General features: G+C 38.0%; 1 protein-coding gene across 1 annotated transcript in view; it reads left to right on the forward strand.

Annotated features, from left to right (window-relative positions):
• The window catches only part of ODR4 (odr-4 GPCR localization factor homolog), a 606,843-nt gene that overhangs the window by 405,608 nt on the left and 176,035 nt on the right, over positions 1-25,200 (forward strand). The window contains exon 10 of the mRNA XM_044085317.1: positions 13,942-14,070. Coding sequence (XP_043941252.1) covers positions 13,942-14,070 — 129 coding nt within the window. The remainder of the gene's footprint in view (positions 1-13,941; positions 14,071-25,200) is intronic.

Genomic DNA, 25,200 nt, shown 5'->3' on the forward strand with positions numbered 1-25,200 from the left:
TCAGTCAGGGCTTGGCAAGGGGTTATGGGTAAGAGGGAGGAGCTAGGAGCTCGGAGCCTAAGCTTTTGAAATGCCGGCTCGGATCCGAGGTCGGATCCGATACCCACAGGTTGCATCCAAATGAAGTCACCTACTCAGATGGAACGTTATGGTGAGTACATAACTTCTAATTAATATTCACAAATGACATATAATTATTTACAGAATTCCAGCTAGCTGTACTGGCATTACCTCCTTTGTCACACCCTTATACTATCAACTGATGCTGTAAGAGCATATCTTTTATTTTTGGAAACCCATCCTGAGATTAACTCAGAAGCTGTGATGCATCTTCCTCAATATATAGACATTAAACCCGCTAGAGGTGAGTCAAAAGTAGGTCAAGCCAAGCTTGCCTACTGATTGTGACCATACCTCTCAACCTGAAATCATAAAAAGTCTGGACAAAGGCTCACGAAAAATAGGTACAAATCTGTACAGGGATTAACATAAAATTTACATGCATAATTATACAACCCCACCCACTCTAGGTGGAATTGTGAGATACCAACTTTTAAACTCAAATTAAAGAACAAAGTATTACACACACAATAAACAAAATAGTGTTTTTATTTAAATTAATATTTGAACTTATATCAAACTTTGAACTTGTGCAAACTGCAAAACTAAAATACAATTTTCTTTTATAAAAATAAACTTAAAGCTTCAGCCTTCTACAGCCAGAAAATAAATGAGCTGGATTTAAACAGAGGAAATCAGCAGAGAGGTAGATTTACTAGGTAGATTTACAGACTGAGTGCTTTTTGGCAAATGCAATCAGTTCTTTCAAAGCAGAGAAGTGTAGCAATTAAGAATTCAAATAACTATAATAATATATGGATTTAGCTAACACTAGGAATACATTCAATATAATTTCTACAAAGATCATCATTATGAAACAATATTTTCTATCGAAAATATTTAAGCAATCTATGGCAGAACTACCCATACAAAACATTACCTTTGAAACACTTACATTTAGGCTCCTGAACTAACATTGCCTTTAGCTGTTTTTTTTTAAACGGTCATCTACAAATAAAGTGCCTGTTTCCCTTGGATAAATTGCCTATGTTACATTAATAAAATGATAAGCTAGTAATATTGCAATAGGGAGTGGATGGCAAACCGATAACAGGTTCATAGTTACTAGGTATCTCCGCCAAGGTGGACATTCTCAGGACTGCAGCATCCACCCCCTTTAAAAGTACAACACAGTACAATATCAGCAATCCATCTACATGCTGTGGGAGTAGAACCCATAGCCTTCTGCATCAAAAGCAAGTAACTACCTGTTGTGCTACTAACAACACAAACATATGAGGAGCACTAAACTTCTGTCCCCTGAAGAACTGTGCAGCACAAGAAATCTGGAAAAAGCAAAAATTTATTGGGGTGGGTGACCAAGGCCCAAAATCAGGGACACATTTCAGACATTACTTGAATAATCTTAGAAAGTGGCGAGAATAAAATGTTTTGTGTTACCATGCACTTTCTGAAAGATAGAAATACTGAAACTTAGATGGCTATCATTATTTAGTGAATTCACTTTTCACTGGTTTGCCAGAAAACCACAAATTTTAAGAGTAACAGACCAAAGGTATGAGCCAACCATTCTAGACAGTTGAGAAATATGGACTACTTAACTCCTTGAATCACAAGTGGTGGTCTGGGTAGAGAATTTAGGTTCTTGCTCTCTGTACTTAAGGTACAGCGAGAGAACACTGAAATGCACACTTGTCTAATAAAATCAATCAATGCAGCGAAACTACAAAACCAGCACATAAGACTGGTATTTGCAAACTGCTAATAGTACACTTGCAACAGAAACCAGAGTATTTCAGCTCACTTGTTTCATAAAATCAATCTCAATGCAGCGAAACTGCTAGTTGTGGAAACCAGCACAAGACAAAATGAAATACACTTGTATCGATGCAGATGCAGAAGAAACCCACTAATAGTACAGCAATGAAAATGAATCAATGCAGCAACGTCTCTCCACTTGTCTAACTAGCTACTGATACGCTAATGAAACATAAAAGTCCCAGTATGGTCCCAGTTGTCGAAAACAGCACATAAGACTGGTATAAGCAACCCTTCCCCGCTACTTTTGCCTTGCCTGGAAGAGCCTGTGCGCACTGCCTGAGAAGACTTGTGGAGCGGTAAAGTTAAAAATTAAGCAGTAACGAATGTCAGCTGAATTCTGACATCATTGCACCTGCAATGTCAGGAACACATTTGTCCTACAAAAAAACCCTCAGAAAATCCCCTGGGAAATTCAGAAATTAAAGGGCCACTCGGGAATTTGTGGCACCCCAATATTTTGCCCTCAGAACCGTCATTTACCAAGGAATTCGGTACGGTTGAGAGGTATGATTGTGACTATTACGAATGATTTGACCAATTGATAAAAATTTATATCATGATCTGTAAATAGCTCATAATAAGTTCATTGCAAATAGTATATTTGATTTGAGTAAAACATGTGACTCACTAGTTATAGACATCATGTATATACTTATGTTACCTAAGGTATGATTGTAAATATTTACGTCCATATTTATACTGAGTAATGTAGGATTATAAATATGTATAGGAGCACTTTCAGTAGAAGGAGTTATTACATACTAGGTAAAATGAATGCTGCATGTTTAAGAATAGAATTAAGTCTGGGCTGTGAACTGTGTGAGCAGAGATGGGTTTTTGCTTTGGATTAAAATCTCGATCTTAACTTACCAGGTACTTCCTTTTGCTGGTCTTGCGACATCTTTATTAACTGAAGTAGTGTCAGTGGTAACTATTAATCAGTCTGTTCAGCTGCTAGTCTTTATGCTAAGTACCAAAAAGATGACAAACATTGTTTACACTTACTGGAAGTACACAATATGGCTTTGATATCTTTGATATTACATGGTTTACACTTACTGGAAGTAGAAAGATGCCTTAGATTTTACATTGTTTACACTTGCTAGAAGTGTGTAGATACGGTAGATATTACATTGTTTATACTTGCTGGATGTACATAGATGCCTCATATATAATGGTACATGAACTGTATGCATTGGAAAGACTGATCAAAAGCTTTTTCAGTCAAGAATGGTAAGTAGGGCCTAGCAGTTAAAAAGCCGACCTTATAAAAATGGTTGGCACATCATACTGGCTTTTATTTGCAGTATGATAAAGCTTTGCGAGGTACAATAAAAGAACATTTTACAAGAACAGCAGCAATATAAACTGTACATTGTAGGACTGTAGATATTTTTGAAGTTGCCACTTGTTCTGTAGTTTACATCATCCCTAAACATTGTACAAAATGCATGCACACACCAGAAGTAGGACAGACTTCAGCATGACTTCTGAGTGGGATCCTGTAGTTGTCAGCTGTCCTTAAGTATCTTGGTAACTACTTGGAATGGTACTCACATTTTATGAGGTACTTTTCCAGTGCTGGGAATGTACTCTCATGATTTATTGTTACTGTGTTCTTCCAGAGGATGGCAGTACACGAGTATAAATATATTTGCAATAACAGTGGTGCAATGGGTAAACACACTGACCTTTGGTGTTGGAAGACCATAAGGCTGAAGATTCTGTTCACACTCTGGATGATTGGATTACTGACATTTCAGTGCAGCATTTGGGGAGAGGAGGTGGTTGCTACACTCCTTTGTGTACTGTCCTTTAGATGAGATATTAAACCAAAGTTCCATCTGCTTGAGTTTGTGTTAGCTAAGTTGGATGTAAAACATTTCATGGCACCTATAGAAAAACAGTAGGGGTTCTTTATTAAAAAAAACATTATGTACAATACTATTTGCAAACTTACATATTTACAAAGTTATACAGTGTACAAATTTATATTCTTTTTCATTATTATCATACAGTCATAGATATCTTACTTTTCACTATTTAAACTTCTATCTTTATTATCTTATTTGAACCCTCCACACACTCCTTTCTCCATGACCATCATCTAATTTTTCTTAAAATTACTGCTAGTTTCCATTTACCATTAAGCATGATTTCATTTAGCCTTTCATTCCAAATGGTCCACATAACATAAAATAATTTTTATCTATTTTACTAACATATTCCTTATTTTTATAGCTATAATATGCGTACGTAATCATATCCATATTTATTTCACTTACCTCCTTTATATTTTCAAATAACTTTTCTTACAATTTTTCAGCCCTTACACATTGTAGGAAAATATGTTCTGTAGTTTCTTCTTTACCACAATATATACAGACTCTTTCACTCATTTGTATATGGCTTATTTCCCTTTACTGGTAATTTATTAATCAATAACCTCCATTAAAAATATTGACATTCTACCTACTTATTATACAGTGCTTTTCGTACTTTTGTAGCTATAATTTTCTCATTTGTTAGCTCAGCCCAAGGATTAACATAATAATATCGCATCATGATATTTTTATACCACACTTTTCTTTCATTTTCTGTTTCATCGATGTTTATTTTCAATAAAAGATTTTTTTCTTGATAACATCTCATAATCCTATTTAAACATACCTTTCCTCTTTTTAATTTTTTGACATATCCCATTGCCACTTATATTTGTACTTTAGTAAATGTGCTACTAATTTTCATTTTTTATCATGTATCCAAAAGAAAAGTGTATACAAATTCAAAGAAGCAGCATAAACATTTGATTTATTAATCTTAAACCTCCATTTTCCTTGTGCAAGTGTAAGACTCCATTCTTTACTGGATTCAGTCTTCAAACCCATTTCTTTTAATAGATTATTGGCATCATATAGACACTAGATAAATATGCAGTTTTCTCTAGTATAGCTTAATCAAATACATTGTTTTATTAAATTATAGCTTGTATGTTTTACAAAACACAAAAAAGCTCCTTTAGTTCACTTAGTATCATATTCCATTGTTCCTCACTTACATTTTTACCCCAAAATCTTATTCCTGGAGATTCCTATTCCCCTAGAGATTTCTTTTATTGAGAAGGATACTCCTCCTGTCTTTACTGTATCATGCAGTCCTTTACTTTTTTTTTAAGTCGTGCCTGTTGTATTTAAATGTTGATGTATATAACGTATAACTTCTTTCATTCAGACTTTTGTTTCTCATCAGTGTAATGTAATCTGTATAAATAAACATAAACTGAAATTTGTATCCCTTTATTAGTGATATAAGTAGCACATTTCATGTGCAAATGTACATCTCTGACTAATACATTCATAACCACCATATATAACATAACATAGGACATCCATGGCATGTGCTATTAACCATCCATTCACTAAAATTCTTACTTTATTTTTTATTATATGCATAACAACATACATGCTTAATTTTCATAGTAATACTCTTCCATAATTATCCACAAAAGTTCATGTTGTACTGTATCAAAAGCTTTATTCAAATCTCCTTTCATGATCTTGGTCTCATCAGTCCTGTTTGTAATGTCATCCACAATTTCCTTAACTATGACTAAAAGTTCCTGACGTCTTTTTCCTTTTAAACTATATATGCTATCTTCCATAACACTTTTCATTTTATTTTCCATTGTCTTCTGAATTATTTTCATAAAAATCTTATAATTTGTATTGGTCAGTATTATAGGTCTAAAATTTTCAATTTTATTTTTATCTTCCTTTTTTCCATACAAATGTAAGTATACCACTGCATAAATCTTTATAAGTAAAACCATCATGTAATCACTCATTCATAACTTTTAATAAGTATTTTTTCTGCCAGTCCATAAAATTCTTATAAAATTGGTATCCTATTCCATCTGATCCTGAAACTGACTGTAAATTAACATGTTTAAGTACCTTATCTAATTCATATCAGGGAATCTCATTTTCCAATTCCGTATTTTCTTGTTCTGTCAATTGTTAACATGCTGTTCTTGTTTGTTATGTCTTTGCTTCTTGAAACATTTTCTTTACATAATTTATTACAATATTCATGATTTGTTCCTGAGATCTTCTTACATGTCTTTGGTTATCTTTCATGCCCCTCATTAGACCAGTAATTTCTTTAACTATGTTACTCAAGCTGATTCCTCTTCTTTTTACACTGTAAATAATATCTTAATTTTTAAATTTTCTCGACTCTTTTCATAAATTCTCCATTCTATTATATAATATTCTTTATTGTCCCTTTTCAAATCCTTTAAAGCATTCATGCACATTGTTTTACAATTTATTTTTTGCTTTTCTTACATCGGACTGCCATTCTAAAAAAAGTTTTTTTTTTTCTTTCAAAGCTTGCCATCACTCAGACTACTTTTTATAACGCAGTCTAGTGAAAATGTGATCTTTACATAAACATTCATTTATTTTTTTTCCATATTCACCTCATAATTTCTCATTTATTCTTTTTAATCCCTTTCCTAATCTGATATACTCCTTATTTTCTTGTATTGCTATCCATGTGGCTTGCTGATCTGAAAAGCCTGCCTTTCCCTTAGCTAAAGTAATTTAAACATTATGATATAATAAAATAATATTTTTCTGTCTTATATCTATCCCAACTATATGTCTACAAATTATTATTCCATTTTTTTAAATTGCCACATTTTATAATTCCAATTTTTTTCTTAACACCATGTCCACATTTCTTCTTTTTCCTCTCAAATCACAATTAGGATCTGCCATTAATACTGTATTCATATTAATTACTACATAGTCCAAAATTTTATGAAATAAAATTTCCCTTTCTTCAGTTGTAACATAGGCATACAATTCTATATGCCTGATTATACCATCTGAATTCTACAATAGTTAATCCTGTCATCATTGTCAATGTTATGTTCAGTATTTTCACTGATTTTCTGTGGAGTACATCAATGCCTGAACATAGTTCAGTCATAGGTTCCGTACTGTATCTCCTCCCCAAAGTTTATTTGTTTGTAATATCTCTTCTTATGTCAAAAATCTTACAACTTCCAATGTTATTACTAAAACATCACACTTACTACACCAATTTAGGATGCCTATTCTTCTACTTAAGTTGTTGTAGCGTACCAGAAATTGTGTAAATTTAAGGTATTTATCTCACTTGCATTAACCATTTCCTTTCTTTTTACATTTATCCCTTTAAAGTTTTTTTTTCTGCCTCTTACTGGTTTGCCTTTCACTATTTTCCAATTTATTGCTTCATCACTTATTTCAGAACCTTCTTCTGTTTCATTTTTCTCTTTATCCTTATCTTTATTTTTACTCTGATCTTGCTTCCCTGCTTCCTCTCTATCTTCTATTATGACTATTTCTTCTTTTCCTTTTATATACTGTCCTCAGTTTTGTTTTCTCCATTTTCATCCCTTTCCTCTAGAATTACAGTCCATCCATAAATGCCCAGTTTTGTTACATTTTTAACATTTCAGTTCACACTTTTTGCATTATTAGCTGTTTTCCCGTATATATAACATCTCCTCTTATCACAGTTACTTATCAAATGATCATCTTTTCCACAGAACAAATATGTTTTGGTTGTCCTCAGTGTTTTACAACACCTCTGTTACCCTCCACATCAATCATGCTAGGGATATGAACAATTTTTTCTTTCCCCGTTTTCAGTACAATATGAAAGTCTCATCCCCCCAATCCATAATCCTCTGTTATTATAGACTTTGCTAATGTCCATAACGTCTTTAAAAAATTTGCTTAAATGTCTCTTTAAATCATCTTTTTCAACTTCAGTTTGAAATTGAACGTGTATTTTCTTGTTTCTTTGTGAAATGCTGTAACCACATAAAAATTCCATAGATTTCAGTTCTTTTTCTTCTCATACTCCCCAAAAAACTTTCCAAAACAGAACCAGTCTAAAGAATAATGTCAGAAAATATCTCTTTATGAATAAGAATAAAAGTTGTTACCTCCTGTGCCTTCACTTCCAGTGGAACCAGTAAATTATTCCAAATGTCATATCTGTCTGTAAATGTCGTTTGATGGCATTTCCTTTCCTCTGTTCATCTGTCATCACTTTCCCTGCAATTTCTTTAACAGTCTTGGCATATGATTTCTTTGTCTGGCAGTCTTCTAACAAAATAGGTTCAAATTCCTCTGATCAGATTTTGGCCATAATTTCACCCTATGAAACATCTTTTCCACTCTCCAGCTCAAAACAACAGTTCACCCAAAATATTGTACCACAGCCTTCCTGACTGGAGGGTCTTGATAACACATTCTTTATTGTTTTGAATATTTGCTTCTTGATAAAACAACCAAATTTTACTGAAACAGCTCCTCAGAATCTTGTAGAGTTTCAAACACTGTACCAGCATTCACCTCTGTGCTATCCACGTTCTTGGCTTTCCTTGTGTGCTATTCTTTTAGTGGCCACTGCACTAGGAACAGAACAAGCACTCCCCTAATGAGTAGGGGGAGTTCCTTGATGCCCTTGCCACGTTTCCTTCAGTAGTGGAAATACAACCTTGGATCTCCCCTGAAAAGAGGCCACTAGCCTTGTGGAAGTAACCCAGTCATGTTTACCAGTGGGACAGAAATCCTAATCAGCACTTTATGCACCACATAAAGTAATGCAAAAGGAAAGTAATCCATGTGTGATAATGCACTTTAAGGGAAGGAACTGGAGTGAGCATGGGAGAGGCCTTCATTTATGTTGAACATCAGTAGTGATGGTGATGCATGCTGTGAGAGCTTGGCTCCAACTTCTAAATTTGTAGTGATCATTCACAGATGTATTTTTATCTGTTTTTGTTTTGGCTAAGCAATTTTTTAATCATAGATTTTTCCCTGTTTTTAGTTCCTTGTTATATCTGCCAGTATATATTCCTAGTTGGTGTGGACACCTTTTCTCTTACACCTGTCTCTCAAAGACTATTACAGTTGATGTTTTCTTTGCTGTGCACGGGATGGTGTGAGAAGAGAGCCGTGTCACCTTTGTCTTACTGTTATCATTGTTGATATAATTATTGCCATGGACATGTACAGACCTGGCATTATGTAGCAGTTTGAAGATAGCCATGAATATCTTCTCTGATCAAAACAACTCATAGTGAGGCTGAAAATGTCTGGTGTCTTATAGCTTAAGAGCAAAGTGCAATTACATGTGATCCAGTGCTGCCTATTTGTTTACATTTCAAACAAGAGGTTGCAATAACGGTTGATTTGGATTGCAAAGGAATATGCTTTAGTTCAGCAAAAAAATGATAAAACTAAAACAGTTTCTTCTCACTCATTGTTTTAGTTTGTTGTTTGGGATATTTTTGCAGTGACCCTAATGATAATGGACATCAGCTGGGTATAACAGCCCTGTGTTTCTAATGCTTAGTCAAACACTCTGCTTGTGCTGTGCTGACGAGGTCATAACAAGGCAGAAATATGCATATCTACAGCTAGTGGGGTTTGGCTTTATTGGCCTGAAATTGTCCATTAAACCGACGAAATAAGTCATGGGCATTCAGAATTGCCAGTTAGCTGAAACACCTGATGTTCGTAACAATCATTTGCATATATCCCATGTGCCTCTGATACAAGAGGTTTGGGAGGTCACTCAGTGGAAGTTCTAGCTTTGCTGGAGTTTTCATTTTGTTTTTACCGGTTGGTGTTTCAGTGACCTTCTCACTCATTGTTTTAGTTTGTTGTATAGTTTTTTGGAAAAATTAGGCAGTGTTTTAAGGCCATGGGAACTAAATGGTTTGCTAGGAACTTCTGGATACAAAAAATAATTCACTGTCAGTCAGTTGTTGCACAAATTGATGCTCTCTGTTTTAAACTCGAAAGATGAGACAATGTAATTTTTGTAGTTGGCACCATACAAACAATTCCTAGTAACAACAAGTTCCTTTCCTTAATTTTACATAAATGGATAATAAATGAGATAACAGCCTCGACTTATACTTTAAAAAAAAAAAACAGTTGAATCACAGCCTTACTTGGGAGGTGGCAGTGAAAAAAAGAAACTAAAAGGCATAGAGGGATAAAGCCATGACTGTACCCCGTAGTACCTTTGTTTGACTAGTTGCTTGGGCACTGAATCGAACAGGGGAAAATGGGAGTGAGTTTACAATATCAACTCACCTATCTTTCTTAAAGATTTCCGGAATGTAGACCTGTAAGCAGAAGCAATATTCTTAATTTTCGCTTAAAAAAAACCAAACATTTTTTTTGTTTTCAGAGTTTGCCTTTGCACAGCTCAACACCTCAGCAGCTCATTAATAAGCATAAATAAGCAGCACTGGATCACATGTAATTGCACTTTGCCCTTAAGCTATAAGACACCAGACATTTTCAGCCTCACTATGAGTTGTTTTGATCAGAGAAGATATTCATGGCTATCTTCAAACTGCTACATAATGCCAGGTCTGTACATGTCCATGGCAATAATTATATCAACAATGATAACAGTAAGACAAAGGTGACACGGCTCTCTTCTCACACCATCCCATGCACAGCAAAGAAAACATCAACTATAATAGTCTTTGAGAGACAGGTGTAAGAGAAAAGGTGTCCACACCAACTAGGAATATATAATTAACTACTCAACTTTTTCTCTGCCAGCAATTCTGATTTTATGTACCTTCTTACACTCTGCAAGTAAACTCTGAGGGAAACTTTCCTCTTTTTTGCAAAATGGGCCACAATTATTGTAAAAGCTCTTGTCTTACATAACAACCCTTGTCACACATGATTGGCGTATTGCTAATAACCTGTTATTTTGGTACGTCCTTATATTTATTATGTTCTGCTTTGTACTTGGTCACTGTGTTAAGCTGTATGTTTTCCTATGCATCCACGTGGTGTGCAGTTAAAGAATATTAGTGCATCTGTTACACAAACTGGATAGTACAAAGCCAGTGGTAGTGCCTTTGAACATAACAAGAAGCTATATTATTATAAGAAACATTATGGGGTAATTTAGTGAGTCAACATGATAAAAATATATGTTTGAATGGAAAAGATTTAATTTTTTGCAGTTAAAATAATTTCTAAACGCATTGTTTTTTTTAATAGATGTTGAAGTGCACTTACTAAGAGAGTCATTCAGGAAGTACACTTCTTAGTAGAAAATGAGGATTTAGAACAGATTATCAAATTTGAAAGTTGGAAACATCACAGAAGAAAGACTTTTTTCAGGGTGGTACACTGTAGCAGAAGTTAGGATTGTTTCCTCACAGTGCATGGTTTGACATTTGACTTTCAAGTTGAGGTTCCTTCTTTGGGGATTTTGCTTGGCCTCATAATACTTCACATCCTAAAAACTTGAAAGCAGGTGAATTTATGATGTTACAAATTGTCCTTAGGTATGTGTGTTTGTGTCTGCATCTATATCTATATATGCATCTCTGTCTGTAGCTTTATCAGTAATCTATATTGATATCTTTATATCTGTCTGTTTATCAGTGTGTTTGTGTATATGAAAAGGATTGGCATCCCATTTCAGATTGTTTCCCACTGTATGCTCTTTGCTTGCCATGACTGGCTTTTTCTGTTCACAACCAAGGACTGGGTAAAGTGGGCATTGAAAATGGATGGAAGATTTATTTATACAATTGTTGAGTTGTTACTGCAGTTTCTATTTGGTTGGTATTAAAGCTTACTTTTACCAGGCATTAAGAAACAATCTTGTTGATGTATTGTTGAGTATTCAAATTTGTATGATTTTGTATAATTGAGAAGCTTTTTTAATGAAGTAAAATGTGAGAGTGAAGCATTTAAAAGTGTGTTATGTTAAAAAGTGTGGTAAATACACCTGGAAGATTATATGCTTTAGGGCTAAGAAACGAACATATTTTACATTCCCCATGGCTTTCTTGTGGATACAAATTTCTGGTATTAAGAACAGAAATAATAGATTTTGACATCAGATAATGAATAAGTGCTTGGCCCACCTAGTCTGTTCATGTTATTTATTTGGTGATTAAGCAGTAAGGTATGGTAGATGGTGTGATAATATGCAGTAGCATTTCTCCTGGCGTGAGTCAGAGCACCAGGTAAAACAGAGCACTTTTCTCTCTCTCACTCCCCCCTAGGAATTATATTATTGCAAAATAATATGCAAACTGGGAGGGGTTTGTTGTTATTATTCAATGTTTTGTCCCACTGTAGCCTTCAGCAGTCATCTGTGTCCTGGTACCCCACCCTTTCTCCTTGATGATTCCTGTCCAGTAGTCTAGTTTGTCACTTCCAGTGGGGCACTTACCAGCTCCCTAAATAGAGCAGCAGTCAGCCGTAACGTTGAAATATTGAGTGGAGAGGAGTTGGGGGCTGTGTCTGTGCAGGTTCATCGTGATGATTACAAGGTCTAATTTTTACATGTCCTGATATCCTTGCATGCAGGTGTATAGTAGCCAGAATGCGCCTGCACCATGCTGTCATTTGGCTTTTAGATGTCCCTTCATGTCCATCTTTATTTATTTATTTAACTGGGCAGGTGAATTGTTCCATGGACTCTTCAAGCCATGACTTGGGCCAAAGGCACACAAAAGCGATGCATAACAATGAGAAAGAAGCAAGTTAAGCATAGCATCAAATGTGTCATTTATATGTAATATTACGTTTCTGCAGACATTAAATTATATATAACAGTGCAAAGCAGATAAACTGATGAATATTAAACAAAGAAAAGAACAAAAGATGCAACATTTAATGTACAGTATGCATATGCAATACAACAAGTGTTTCACTCATTAGGTTGCACTAAGTTATGGTAGGCTGCATGCCATGTGAAACAGTACCTGTCTTATTATTTGTTATATCTAATAATGAATGCTATACCTTGCGATCTCCACTAGGGAGTGCTAGCAGCGGCTAGTTACTTAGCTTTACACGAAATAGAAGAGTTGATAATTGCAGGCTCAGTTCTCTTTCATCAGGACAGCTCTCTAATGCCTAGATTTATACTCATTCTAGAGTTATGATGTTCCAGGTGGAAGCTTTGGATCTTTGCTACTGATCTGACCACTGTTCATTTCCATTAGTAACATTTTTTTTCATTTGTACGATCTAGATACACTAATAACTTCTGCACGTCTTTATTTAGTAACCAGTCACAGTTCTCTGATTTATATAATCAATGAGTAATTCTCATTAACAGCAACATGTTTCCTTTGCCTCACCTGAATTTCCTTTTACATGTCTTGTTGGTGTTGTGTCTTTCGGCTTTTCCCGGTTAGGGGTCGCCACAGCGGAACTCCGGTCCGCTAATGATTGGCAGTAGATTTTTACGTGCTGAGTTGCCAGCCCTGATGCACAACCTTCAACGAAGGTACGCCCATTCACGCATGTCTCCACACAGAAGACGCTCTAGCTGAGAATCGAACAGGGCAACGTCTTACTGTGAGGCGACAACGCTACCGCAGCACCACCACTGCAGTATTGCATTCCTAAATTATGCAACTATATGAACCACTGCATCCATATGGATGCTGATTTCTGCAGACCCGTCTGCTGTCTTTGTGTCTTATCTGTATAAAAGTACATCACGATACCATTGATTTATCCTACTTAATTGTGCTCCTCCTTCTCATCTCTTTTGTAGAGACTGTGAATCTGATTGATTTTATTATACCTCTAGGGTACTTTTGCATTACACCAGGTGTACCTCTACTTCTTCCTATGACTGTACAGAATTTCCCTGTGTCTTACGTTGTATGAATGTACAGTACTGAATTTGTTGCCTCTAAGGTTGTGGAATAACAATAATGTGATTTGCTATGATAACCTTTGTGTCATACAGAACACAGTGTTTCTAATGTTGTGGAATAATATTACCCTAATAGTAATATTGTGATTTGCCATGATACCTTTGTGTCATATAGAACACGATGCTTCTAATGTTGTGGAGTAATAATATCCTTCTTAGTGTGATGATGATAATTGTTTAAAAATGCTGCAGCAGGTCAGCAGTAGCTGACATCTTGAACTTATTTATTTATTTTTTTGTGCATAGCCACAGACGTCGGAAGAAAGGTCTACTGCTGCTGTCCAGGTATGCAGTAGCTCAATTAACCTGAAAGGTGCAGTATTCTGTAGAGCTTACCTCCATACCAATAAGCCAAAAGTGAAGGATGCCATTCAGGTACGAGAGTTATTGCTGTTGCTTTTCTTGTAGAATTTTTTGCCTTGTAACTGAACTGTGTTTTTCTGTTTACTAGAGCCTTTGTACAGGTTGCATAAGTCCATGAGCAGCTACTGCTGGACATGTACTGAACTGTGATATCTTACATCTGTTGCATTGTGGGTCATCTAGCTAGGAGACAGATATCCAGGAAATTAACAGCTCATAATTCTTTGCATTAACTTGTAATGTCACCTTCCCAACACATCTTATATAAAATATGGTACTTTGTGGACACTAGCATTATCTACTGTAAGAAAACCATGTAGTCATCTGCTTTTACTTTTCTTGTATCATGTTCAGTTAGCTGACTTAAAACTGACAATGGACATTCTAAGTAGAAGCTGAAGGCATAGCGATTGGGTTGTACTGTAACATTACTTTGGCCAAATCAAGACCATAAACACCAAGGCATAGAGGAGCTCTCTGAGCATGTAGCCTAGGCCGGTATGACCCTGACCTTGAGTAGCATCTTACCCTCACCAAGAATTATGCCACAATATGAAGACAAGATGATCAATTTCAACAATTGGCTTATGTATTGGTGTCATTCAAAGGGGATCCAATGCCTGTTAGCCTGGGATGACATGCTCGACAAGCCTAAATGCTTCACTAGGGACCGCTTGCACCTGTCATCCCTGGGCTTTTGGATATTGGCAAAGGCTGTTGCCACCCCCATAGTGCCTTTTTTAGGCAAGGCTCAAAAGACAAACCCACCTCCATAGGTATCACACGGGATAAGAAACTAAGAGTAATGCTACTCAACGCCAGAAGTCTAAACCTCAAGATGCACGCACTCAAAACTCTCCTTAGCATGGAGAACATTGATATCTGTGCAGTAACAGAAACCTGGTTCAAGGCTCCCGAGAGCACCCCAGCACTACCAGGTTATACCTCATACCATGCTTTTTGGCTCCAAAACTTGGACCGAACCACAAAAGGAGGGGGAGTATCAATATTCGTCAAAGATACCCACACCTCCAGGTTGGTGGCACAGCACGAAGCATCAGAGACTATCCATGTGCAACTAACAGTGGGTAAAACTGCCTTCCAGTTTATAGCCTGCTACAGACCACCCTCCCAAACCAGGAACCCCACTCGGCCTTCCTAAGAACACTGGAAAATATGAAGGTCTCTCCAAACACCATTATATTGGGCGACTTCAACTACCCTAACATAGACTGGGAGCATTACTCTAGCTCCAACACCCTAGCCCAAAGGTTCCTAGAATTTATAAACTCAAATGCTATGGAACAAGTTGTTACCACTCCCACAAGAGGGGAAAACATACTGGACCTGATCATCACCAACATGGGGGCTCTATGCTCCAGACCAGAAGTGTATCCCTCACTGGTAAGATCAGACCATAAACTAATCTCACTGGATATTCACATCCCGATCCCACCCCCTGCCCAGAAAACCACAGTGAAAAACTTCTCTAAAGCAAATTTCACACTCCTCAAAACTGAGGTGGAATCCTTCAAAGCCCCCAGGCCTGTGGAAAATACGGCCCAGACCGCAGAATCCTTTATAAACACATTCTATGAACACCTTCAGGAATGCATGGATCATGCAATCCCAAATAAAACCAAGACCCAATCCTCCGAAGGCAGGCGTCCTGTCTGGTGGACCCCAGCCATAAACAAACTATACAATGGAAGGAGGAAGCTACTACATTATAGACCAAAATCCCAAAAAGGGAAGGCATCTCTGATCAGTATTAGCAAAAAACTACGGGCACTCATAAAATCGTCTAAGGCCAGCTTCGAGAGAAAAATTGCACAGGACACTAAGGATAATCACAAGGCTTTCTTTAGTTGTGTTAGGAACCTGGGTGGGAATTCCCAGATATGCTCAGAATTAGTCCAAAATGACAAAAAATGCACCGAACCCACAAACCTTGCCAACATCCTAGCTGACAGGTTCAGCGCAAACTTCTCCCCCCCTCCCCACCAAAAGGGCAAATATCTATCCCAGCAGAGTGCTGCCCCCCTGACATCTCAGATGCTCAGGTAAGAGCCGCCCTCTCCAAAGCAAAAAACACAGCATCAGTGGGACCAGACAGTGTCCCGGGTTGTGTCCTACATGAACTCTAAGAAGAGCTAAACCCAAACATAAAACTACTGTTCAATCTCAGCCTTACTACAGGATATGTACCCAAAGATTGGTGTACAGCAACAGTGGTCCCCCTCCACAAAGGTGGTGCCTCAACGGATCCTGGAAACTATCACCCCATAAGCCTGACTAGCTTGGTCTGCAAAGCTATGGAAAGGATCATCATGGACCTCATAAATAAAGATATTGGGGACCTACAGACACTGGATCCTACCCAGTTCGGCTTTGTTAAGGGCAGATCCTGCCTCTTAAACCTGGTTGATTTCTTTGAAACAGTCACCAAGGCCATTGACGAGGGGAAGGTGGTCCACACAGCCTACCTGGACCTCGCAAAAGCCTTCGATACAATACCCCACTCGGGCATTATAGATAAGCTCACCAGCTTAAATATAAACCCCTATGTCACTAGATGGGTTGCAAACTGGCTCAAGGGCAGAACCCACATGGTTAGAATTGCTGGAGCCATGTCAGACTCCAAACCAGTTACAAGTGGCATCCCACAAGGCTCAGTCCTGGGACCTCTCTTGTTTGGTATATATTTCTCAGAGGTACAGGCCAACACGGAAGGACTGTGGCTGACCAAGTTCACAGATGACTGCAAACTAGGCACCATAATTGACTCTCCAGCCGACACAAGCATCCTGCGAAAGGGCCTCATAGAAACAGACAACTGGTGCCAGAGCCATGGCCTCAAGCTAAACGCCAAAAAGTGTATAGTCATCCCCTTTGGCAAAAACAAAGTGCCCACAAATTACCACATAGGTGGTAATCCATTAAGTACGGAAGAAGTAATTAGAGACCTGGGGACCCAAGCTGATAGCAGTCTGTCATTTGAAAACCACGTGACCAAAGTGGTTAGAAAAACATTTTATATAGCCCACCTAATCATGAAGGGATTCACATCTAGATCATGGGAGGTCATCGTGCCTCTTTACTTATCCCTCATCAGGCCCATAATTGAGTACAATGCCCCTTTTGGGATGTACCTTACCAGACACCTGCAGCAACTGGAAAGACCCCAAAAGTACCTCACCAAGAGGATCAAAGGGCTCAAACAGATGCCATATGTTGCCTGGTTAAAGAAACTCCAGCTCTACTCAGTGGCATACCACCTGCTCAGAGGCAATCTGTGCCTGACGTATGAAGCCATGTCCAACCCGGAATTAATGGACATGCTGCACCTCAGAAAATCCAAATCCCATCGAGCTACGCGCTCGAGAGACTTGAACCTCAGCACTGAAATAAATAGGACATGCTGGAGGGACAGATTCATAACCCGGAGGCTCCCTTCACTCTGGAAGAAAATCCCAGTCCAGGTTAGGCAGAGTCCCTCATTGACTCTCTTCAAGAGGAATCTTGATGAGTGGATGGAAGATCATAGGTTTACCCCGGGTATCACTTCTGTGTCACTGTTGGACAGAGGCACAGTATACTAACCTTGAAAAAGGGCATAGCAAAATTCATTTAAAATGGGTGGCGAAAGCCAAACACACTCTGGCTAGGCTTATAAATGCCCTAGGGCAGATAGCCTAGTATGAACCTATGAACCTATATATCCTTCTGGAATAATCCATAACATGATAGAAATAAGACACTCCAGACTGTATGTTATTTTTTTAAATGTAATTGATAAAAACACACAAGCTCTGACCCACCTTAACTCATTCACTCCAGAGCAGCTCAGGAAAAGCTGCCTGCTGAATTCCACCATAGGAACAACAGAGCAGCCTGAGCTCATTTTCAGAAAATCCATTTGTAATACTATACAGAAAACAAATGCTCATAACTCTTTAACTATAAGAGCTACACTAAAAGTGTAAACGCGAAAGTTGTTCAGCAGACACTGACCTTTCCAACAGTGTAAATGTTGATAGTGCATATCAAAGTCATAATGAAATATTTGGCAAGGAATGCTGATATTGTGCAATTTTTAATTTTTGGAAAAGCAAAGCACAATATCTTGGTCTATGTACCATGCAGACCCATACAATTTGAATTTAATTTGTTAGTATGAATGTCAGCTTTAAAATGATACTTTAACCATAACTGTGTGACACTCCTTTCATGAGATATTCACAGAAATATGATTAGTATATTATTTCTCATAATTGATAAATAAACAAAGCATAATATCTCATCACCTGTAACAGACAGAGCCTACATATCAGTGTAGAAGTTGTGCATCTGAATGTCAGCTTCAAAATGACGCATCATTTGTGTGGATTACCATGTCCTCGCAAAGATATGGGCATAATAATGAGAAGTATTGTAAATGTATAATTTTCATATTTGTACAAGACTAAACAAACTGTAATATCTGTTGTGTACAGTGCCTAGACATAGTTCTTTTACCATGTTGTAAGGAGTAACACTGTCTTCAAAATGATGCATTACTTCACACAATGTGGTGCTCCCTTGCAAAGTTATTTACCAAAATATGGAAAATCATAATTTCCATAACCTAAGTCAGAAACAAACTTTGATATCTGCCTATGAGTACAACATACAGGTACCATTCTTTTACCACGTTAGAACTATAAATAATCTTTTCAAAATGAGATATTCGTGGCACATTCAGATGCTCCCTTGCAAAGTTATTTACCAAAATATGAAAAATATGATAATTTCCATAACCATAAGTCTCAAACAAACTTTGATTTCTGCACATGTGTCAAACATACTGGCACAATTCTTTTACCATATTAGAACCAGCAATACTGTCTTCAAAATGAGATATTACTTGGCACATTCAGATGCTCCCTTGCAAAGTTATTTACCAAAATATGAAAAATATCATAATTTCCATAACCATAAGTCTCAAACAAACTTTGATTTCTGCACATGAGTACAACATACTGGCACAATTCTTTTACCATGTTAGAACTATAAATAATCTTTTCAAAATGAGGTATTACTTAGCACATTCATATGCTCCCTTGCAAAGTTATTTACCAAAATATGAAAAAATTATAATTTCCATAACCATAAGTCTCAAACAAACTTTGATATCTGCACATGTGTCAAACATACTGGCACAATTCTTTTACCATATTAGAACCAGCAATACTGTCTTCAAAATGAGATATTACTTGGCACATTCAGATGCTCCCTTGCAAAGTTATTTACCAAAATATGAAAAATATCATAATTTCCATAACCATAAGTCTCAAACAAACTTTGATTTCTGCACATGAGTACAACATACTGGCACAATTCTTTTACCATGTTAGAACTATAAATAATCTTTTCAAAATGAGGTATTACTTAGCACATTCATATGCTCCCTTGCAAAGTTATTTACCAAAATATGAAAAAATTATAATTTCCATAACCATAAGTCTCAAACAAACTTTGATATCTGCACATGTGTCAAACATACTGGCACAATTCTTTTACCATATTAGAACCAGCAATACTGTCTTCAAAATGAGATATTACTTGGCACATTCAGATGCTCCCTTGCAAAGTTATTTACCAAAATATGGACAAATATCATAATTTCCATAACCATAAGTCTCAAACAAACTTTGATTTCTGCACATGAGTACAACATACTGGCACAATTCTTTTACCATGTTAGAACTATAAATAATCTTTTCAAAATGAGGTATTACTTAGCACATTCATATGCTCCCTTGCAAAGTTATTTACCAAAATATGAAAAAATTATAATTTCCATAACCATAAGTCTCAAACAAACTTTGATATCTGCACATGTGTCAAACATACTGGCACAATTCTTTTACCATATTAGAACCAGCAATACTGTCTTCAAAATGAGATATTACTTGGCACATTCAGATGCTCCCTTGCAAAGTTATTTACCAAAATATGAAAAAATATCATAATTTCCATAACCATAAGTCTCAAACAAACTTTGATTTCTGCACATGTGTCAAACATACTGGCACAATTCTTTTACCATATTAGAACCAGCAATACTGTCTTCAAAATGAGATATTACTTGGCACATTCAGATGTTCCCTTGCAAAGTTATTTACCAAAATATGAAAAAAATATCATAATTTCCATAACAGTTATTTGCCAAGCTCAGAGAAATAAATTTTACATAACACATTTCATAATAGTGTTTTACTTACTATACTGGTCCAGCTTGGTCATGGGTGTTTTCCATTCTTCTCACAATCATGCAGGGCTCTCCTCACGCCATTGTGGAGGTTGGTCAAGAAGAATGCAATGGCCTCCTTAGTTAGGTGAATGCCATCCCTTCTGAACCAGTGAACATCTTCCCTTCCTCATCTGAAATAAAGCATGGGTGGACACTGACAAGGGTGCACAGCCAGGGCACATGTAAAGAGAAAAAGCAAGGTAAGGACCGCTCCACTAATATGCCAAGGACAGGCATGGGGCTCCAGATGTTGTTTATCTGTAGTGTCCCATAGCTGTGCCGCTGCCCACTCAGACTGCTGATACCACTATGGTCTCATGACCTCCTTCAGTGCCAGCAGTCTGCCTTACCTCTGCCTTTTCTCTTTACATGTGCCCATTCAGCAATGGACCTAAGGGATGAGGGACTGAAGTAACTCACTAATTGCTGTCCTGACCTACGGAAGGGAGGGAGACTGAGGGAGAGCTACATCAAGGAAACATGTCAAAAGACCAAGACTGACCCAGGCTGTGTCTTTTGCATGTTTTGCAGTACATCACAGTGGCACACCCAAGCCCATGCTTACCGAGGACAGCAGCACTATGGGACTGTGCTGTAGAGTCTCCAGGTTCCCAAGTGCGATCCTGGTGGATCACAAGATCCATGCTGGCGGGTATGCCCCTGTGATGCACCCAGCAACACAATATTCGACAGCATAAGGTTTTTGGCTCCTTCCCAGTGACTCCCAGAACAGCAGAAGACAGTCTTACCTTATCTGAAATAAAGCAAGGGTGGACACTGACAAGGGTGCACAGCCAGGGCACATGTAAAGAGAAAAAGCAGGGTAAGGACCGCTCCACTAATATGCCAAGGACAGGCGTGGGGCTCCAGATGTTGGTTATCTGTAGTGTCCCATAGCTGTGCCGGCTGCCCACTCAGACTGCTGATACCACTATGGTCTCATGACCTCCTTCAGTGCCAGCAGTCTGCCTTACCTCTGCCTTTTCTCTTTACATGTGCCCATTCAGCAATGGACCTAAGGGATGAGGGACTGAAGTAACTCACTAATTGCTGTCCTGACCTACGGAAGGGAGGGAGACTGAGGAGAGCTACATCAAGGCAACATGTCAAAGACCAAGACTGACCCAGGCTGTGTCTTTTGCATGTTTTGCAGTACATCACAGTGGCACACCCAAGCCCATGCTTACGAGGACAGCAGCACTATGGGACTGTGCTGTAGAGTCTCCAGGTTCCCAAGTGCGATCCCGGTGGATCACAAGATCCATGCTGGCGGGTATGCCCCATTTGATGCACCCACCAACCTAAGAGCAGTTGGCAAAACAAAAGTGAAGAGGGACCTTCCTGGCATTGTTGCTGAAGGGCTTGGCTGCTAACTCACAAGGGGCACAGAAAGAGCACATGTACACTGAAAATGCAGTTGAGGCACTCTGCTTTACCTCTGCCTCTTCCATTTACATGTGTCCTTTCTGCAATGGGCGAAGGGAGGAGCTAATGTAAAAGCCTAGACTGACCCAGGCTGTGTTTTTTTGCATGTGGCCTTTGCCTGAGGGAACCATTACATCAGTGGCACACTCAAGGCCCACAGCACTATGGGAGATTTATGGCCATGGTACTCTCCAAAGCATTCAACACACAGGTTGACCTTGCAAGTTGGACATCCCATGATGGCTCAGCACGTTTACCCTTGCTGGCACAGTTTTTGCATCTTGATTTATGCCATTTCACTGGAAAGTGAGAGCCATGCTCAAATCTGCTCACAGCCTCTGGGACAGTAATCTCAGTGCATCGTTTCCTCTTTGTGTAACTGGCAAGTAGATGCAAGCCTAGGTTCCTTCGGAACTGTAATTGTGTTGCTGGAATAATACGTCCAGAACGTGATAGTTGCTGATGTCTGATACTTTCACAGACTATAATGAAAGCATTGACAATGGCCACATCCCATAAGAACCAGAACAAGTACAGCCACCATTTGCGGGCCTTTCTGGCACTGGGATACTGTGTCCTCAGCTGATCTGCTCTGTCCACCCCATTCATGTAACTGTTGTACATGTTTACAACTGGTGGACATGGCACTGATGTCTTTATTCCATCACGCTTTCTTCTGTATGTGCTGGAGACTGGCAAGGTTGGGTTACAGTTAGTTGACAGGAGGAATACTGGTTTGCTATCCTTCCATTCAGTAGCTAGCAGTGGTCCACTCTGCAATTGCTTGTAGTAGCCTCGAGCTGCTTTTCCAATGGCCTGTCTGTTGAATGTAAGAGGCCATCCTGACCTATTGGTGCGCATGGTTCCACAACAGTATAGATCATCTTTCAGCAATTGCTGTGCTAGTGGAACAGAGGTAAAGAAGTTATCAAAGTAAATGTGATGCTTCTTGCCAATCAGTCCCCTAGTTAAGTCAACTACAACTCTGTGTGCGAGCCCAACCTCTGTATTCTGCTCCGTTTTTCCAGTGTATACCTGGAATTCACGTACATACCCATTGGTTGAGTCTGCCAACACCCAAACCTTAATGCCATACCTCTCAGGCTTACCAGGCATAAACTGCCTAAATGTCAAGCGTCCACGGAAGCCTTTTCAGCAGAGGCCCAGTTGAAAAGCTCCACAAAACAATTTTATACTGTCATACATTAATAAAGAAAAAATTCAGATCATTTAACAATACAAAGTATAAATGTCACTCAGGATAACAATTGTAAACTTCATCGTTTGAAAGAGATTTGGACAACTGTGGCAGAGCATTTGACGTAGGATCTGTTAAACTCTTTGAAGGCCTTTCTAAGCTTTGAGTTTGATATAAAACATTGAAAATATATTGGTTGATCTCCCTGTGTCTGACATCCATGATACTGATAGGTATACAGTGCATTGTAGATACATTACCAGACATCTTGTCTTCCTTCAGTAATCCTATACCGAAGTAGAATTTTTCAGAGAAATCCTACTTCCTAACTTGCTCAATATAGCATGGTATCCTCAATTTATATCATTCTATAATGGGTCATCAAAATGGGATATTTGGCACATTCAGATGCTCCCTTTGAAAATTATTTACCAAAATATGAAAAAAATTATAATTTCCATAATCATAAGTACCAAACAAACTTTGATATCTGCATATGTGTCAAACATACAAGAACAATTATTTTACTATTTTGGAACCAGCAATACTTTCTTCAAAATGAGATATTACTTGGCACATGCAGATGCTCCCTTGCAAAGTTATTTACCAAAATATGAAAAAATATATCATAATTTCCATAACCTATGTCCCAAACAAACTTTGCTATCTGCCTATGAGTACAACATACAGGCCCCATTCGGGATCTGGACAAAGCCATAAATAACGGAGGATAAAGGCCCAAGATAGGGACAATTTTAAACATTGCTTTTAAAATTGTAAAAGTCGATAGAACAGGTTTTGCCCTATTACAAAGGCTATGAAGTCTGAAACTCAAATGACTATCAACATTTTCTGACCTTAATCCTCATCAATTTGAAAAAAATGGGCCAGAAAAACAAAATTTTATGACAAACAGAATACAAGGGAAAAATCTGGACAATTGAGAGCTATGTTCACAGGAAGATCAGTATGCCCAAGAGAGAGACAAAAATACATGCACATTCTCTAGCCCCTCTCAACACCTTGCATCTTGGTGGACTACACTTTTCAAGGTGCCATATTTTAGGTTACTACACTACTTGAAAATATCATTAAAATGCACACTTCTTTTATCATACTACTGTGAATGCTAAGGATGACTGAAAAAGCAAACTAAAACTAGGTGCAAGTCTGTCTATGTACACACACTAAAACTTTCATAACTATAGAATAGACAATTAGCATACAGCTTGGTTAGAACATACGTGTCCCTTCCTGCCCGGTAAACCGTCAAAGTTACATACTTAGGAGAATGCAGTAATGCTTTCATCTTGTACATAACTGTCAAGATACCATTCCACGCAGGTCTGCCGACTCTGCCTTGGATTATACAACAAAAAAATTGCTAAAACAGAAACGAGCATTGGCATATCACAGTCAGTGAAAGCACTTACCAAGTGTGAATAAAGAGTCCGCTTTCAGTAGTTCGTTTCTGATTATATTTTACTTATCCCATTTCGCTAGCACTTTATGCATTTCTTCCAGGAAAAGACATTAGCTTTTTGGTATCCATACTACACAGTTCGCCTTGGTATATCAGTCAAGTATCAAAAAGCTGGCTCGGTGAAAGTAAAAAAATCTGAATGCGATTGGCTATTCCCACCCTCGGCTAGTAACTACACAGACCCCTCCCCACCAAACACAACCTGCCGGTGGAAAGCCCGATAATATCTTGCAGATCGTACGTACCTACCACACTATAGCCAAAACAGCGGTGATTTTATCAAAACCTTTCTGCACCCCACAGCATGACAAGGACTGATCGGAGTACTGTTTGAGATCTATTTTGAAGCAGTTATTCCTATAGAGGCATAGCATAAGCTCCTATTACAAACCAACAATAAAGATCTGTACCCTCCAGGAAGTCCAAAAAAGCAAACCAAAACCACGAAGAGTTAACGCTCAGCAACACAGGACCCAGAAGTAAAATCAAAATGCAACATCTCCCCAGCGACCCCTTCGCAGTTTGCCCTACTATGCACGAGCACCAGAATGCAACATTTCCATCAACAACCCTTTGAGCAGCCCTTCCAAGTAGTCACGACAACCAACATGAAACAGTAGCCCCAGTGACTTCATTAGTAGAGCAGAGTATACACAAGCTGTAAAATCAAACATGACCCATGCAGTATAATGTGCACATACCAGTTCTCTCCAACTACACATTACCCACCTAGAAACCAGA

The sequence above is a fragment of the Protopterus annectens genome, chromosome 10.part0 (assembly GCF_019279795.1).
Source record: "Protopterus annectens isolate FY-2018-M chromosome 10.part0, PAN1.0, whole genome shotgun sequence".
NCBI classification, from domain to species: Eukaryota; Metazoa; Chordata; order Ceratodontiformes; family Protopteridae; genus Protopterus; species Protopterus annectens.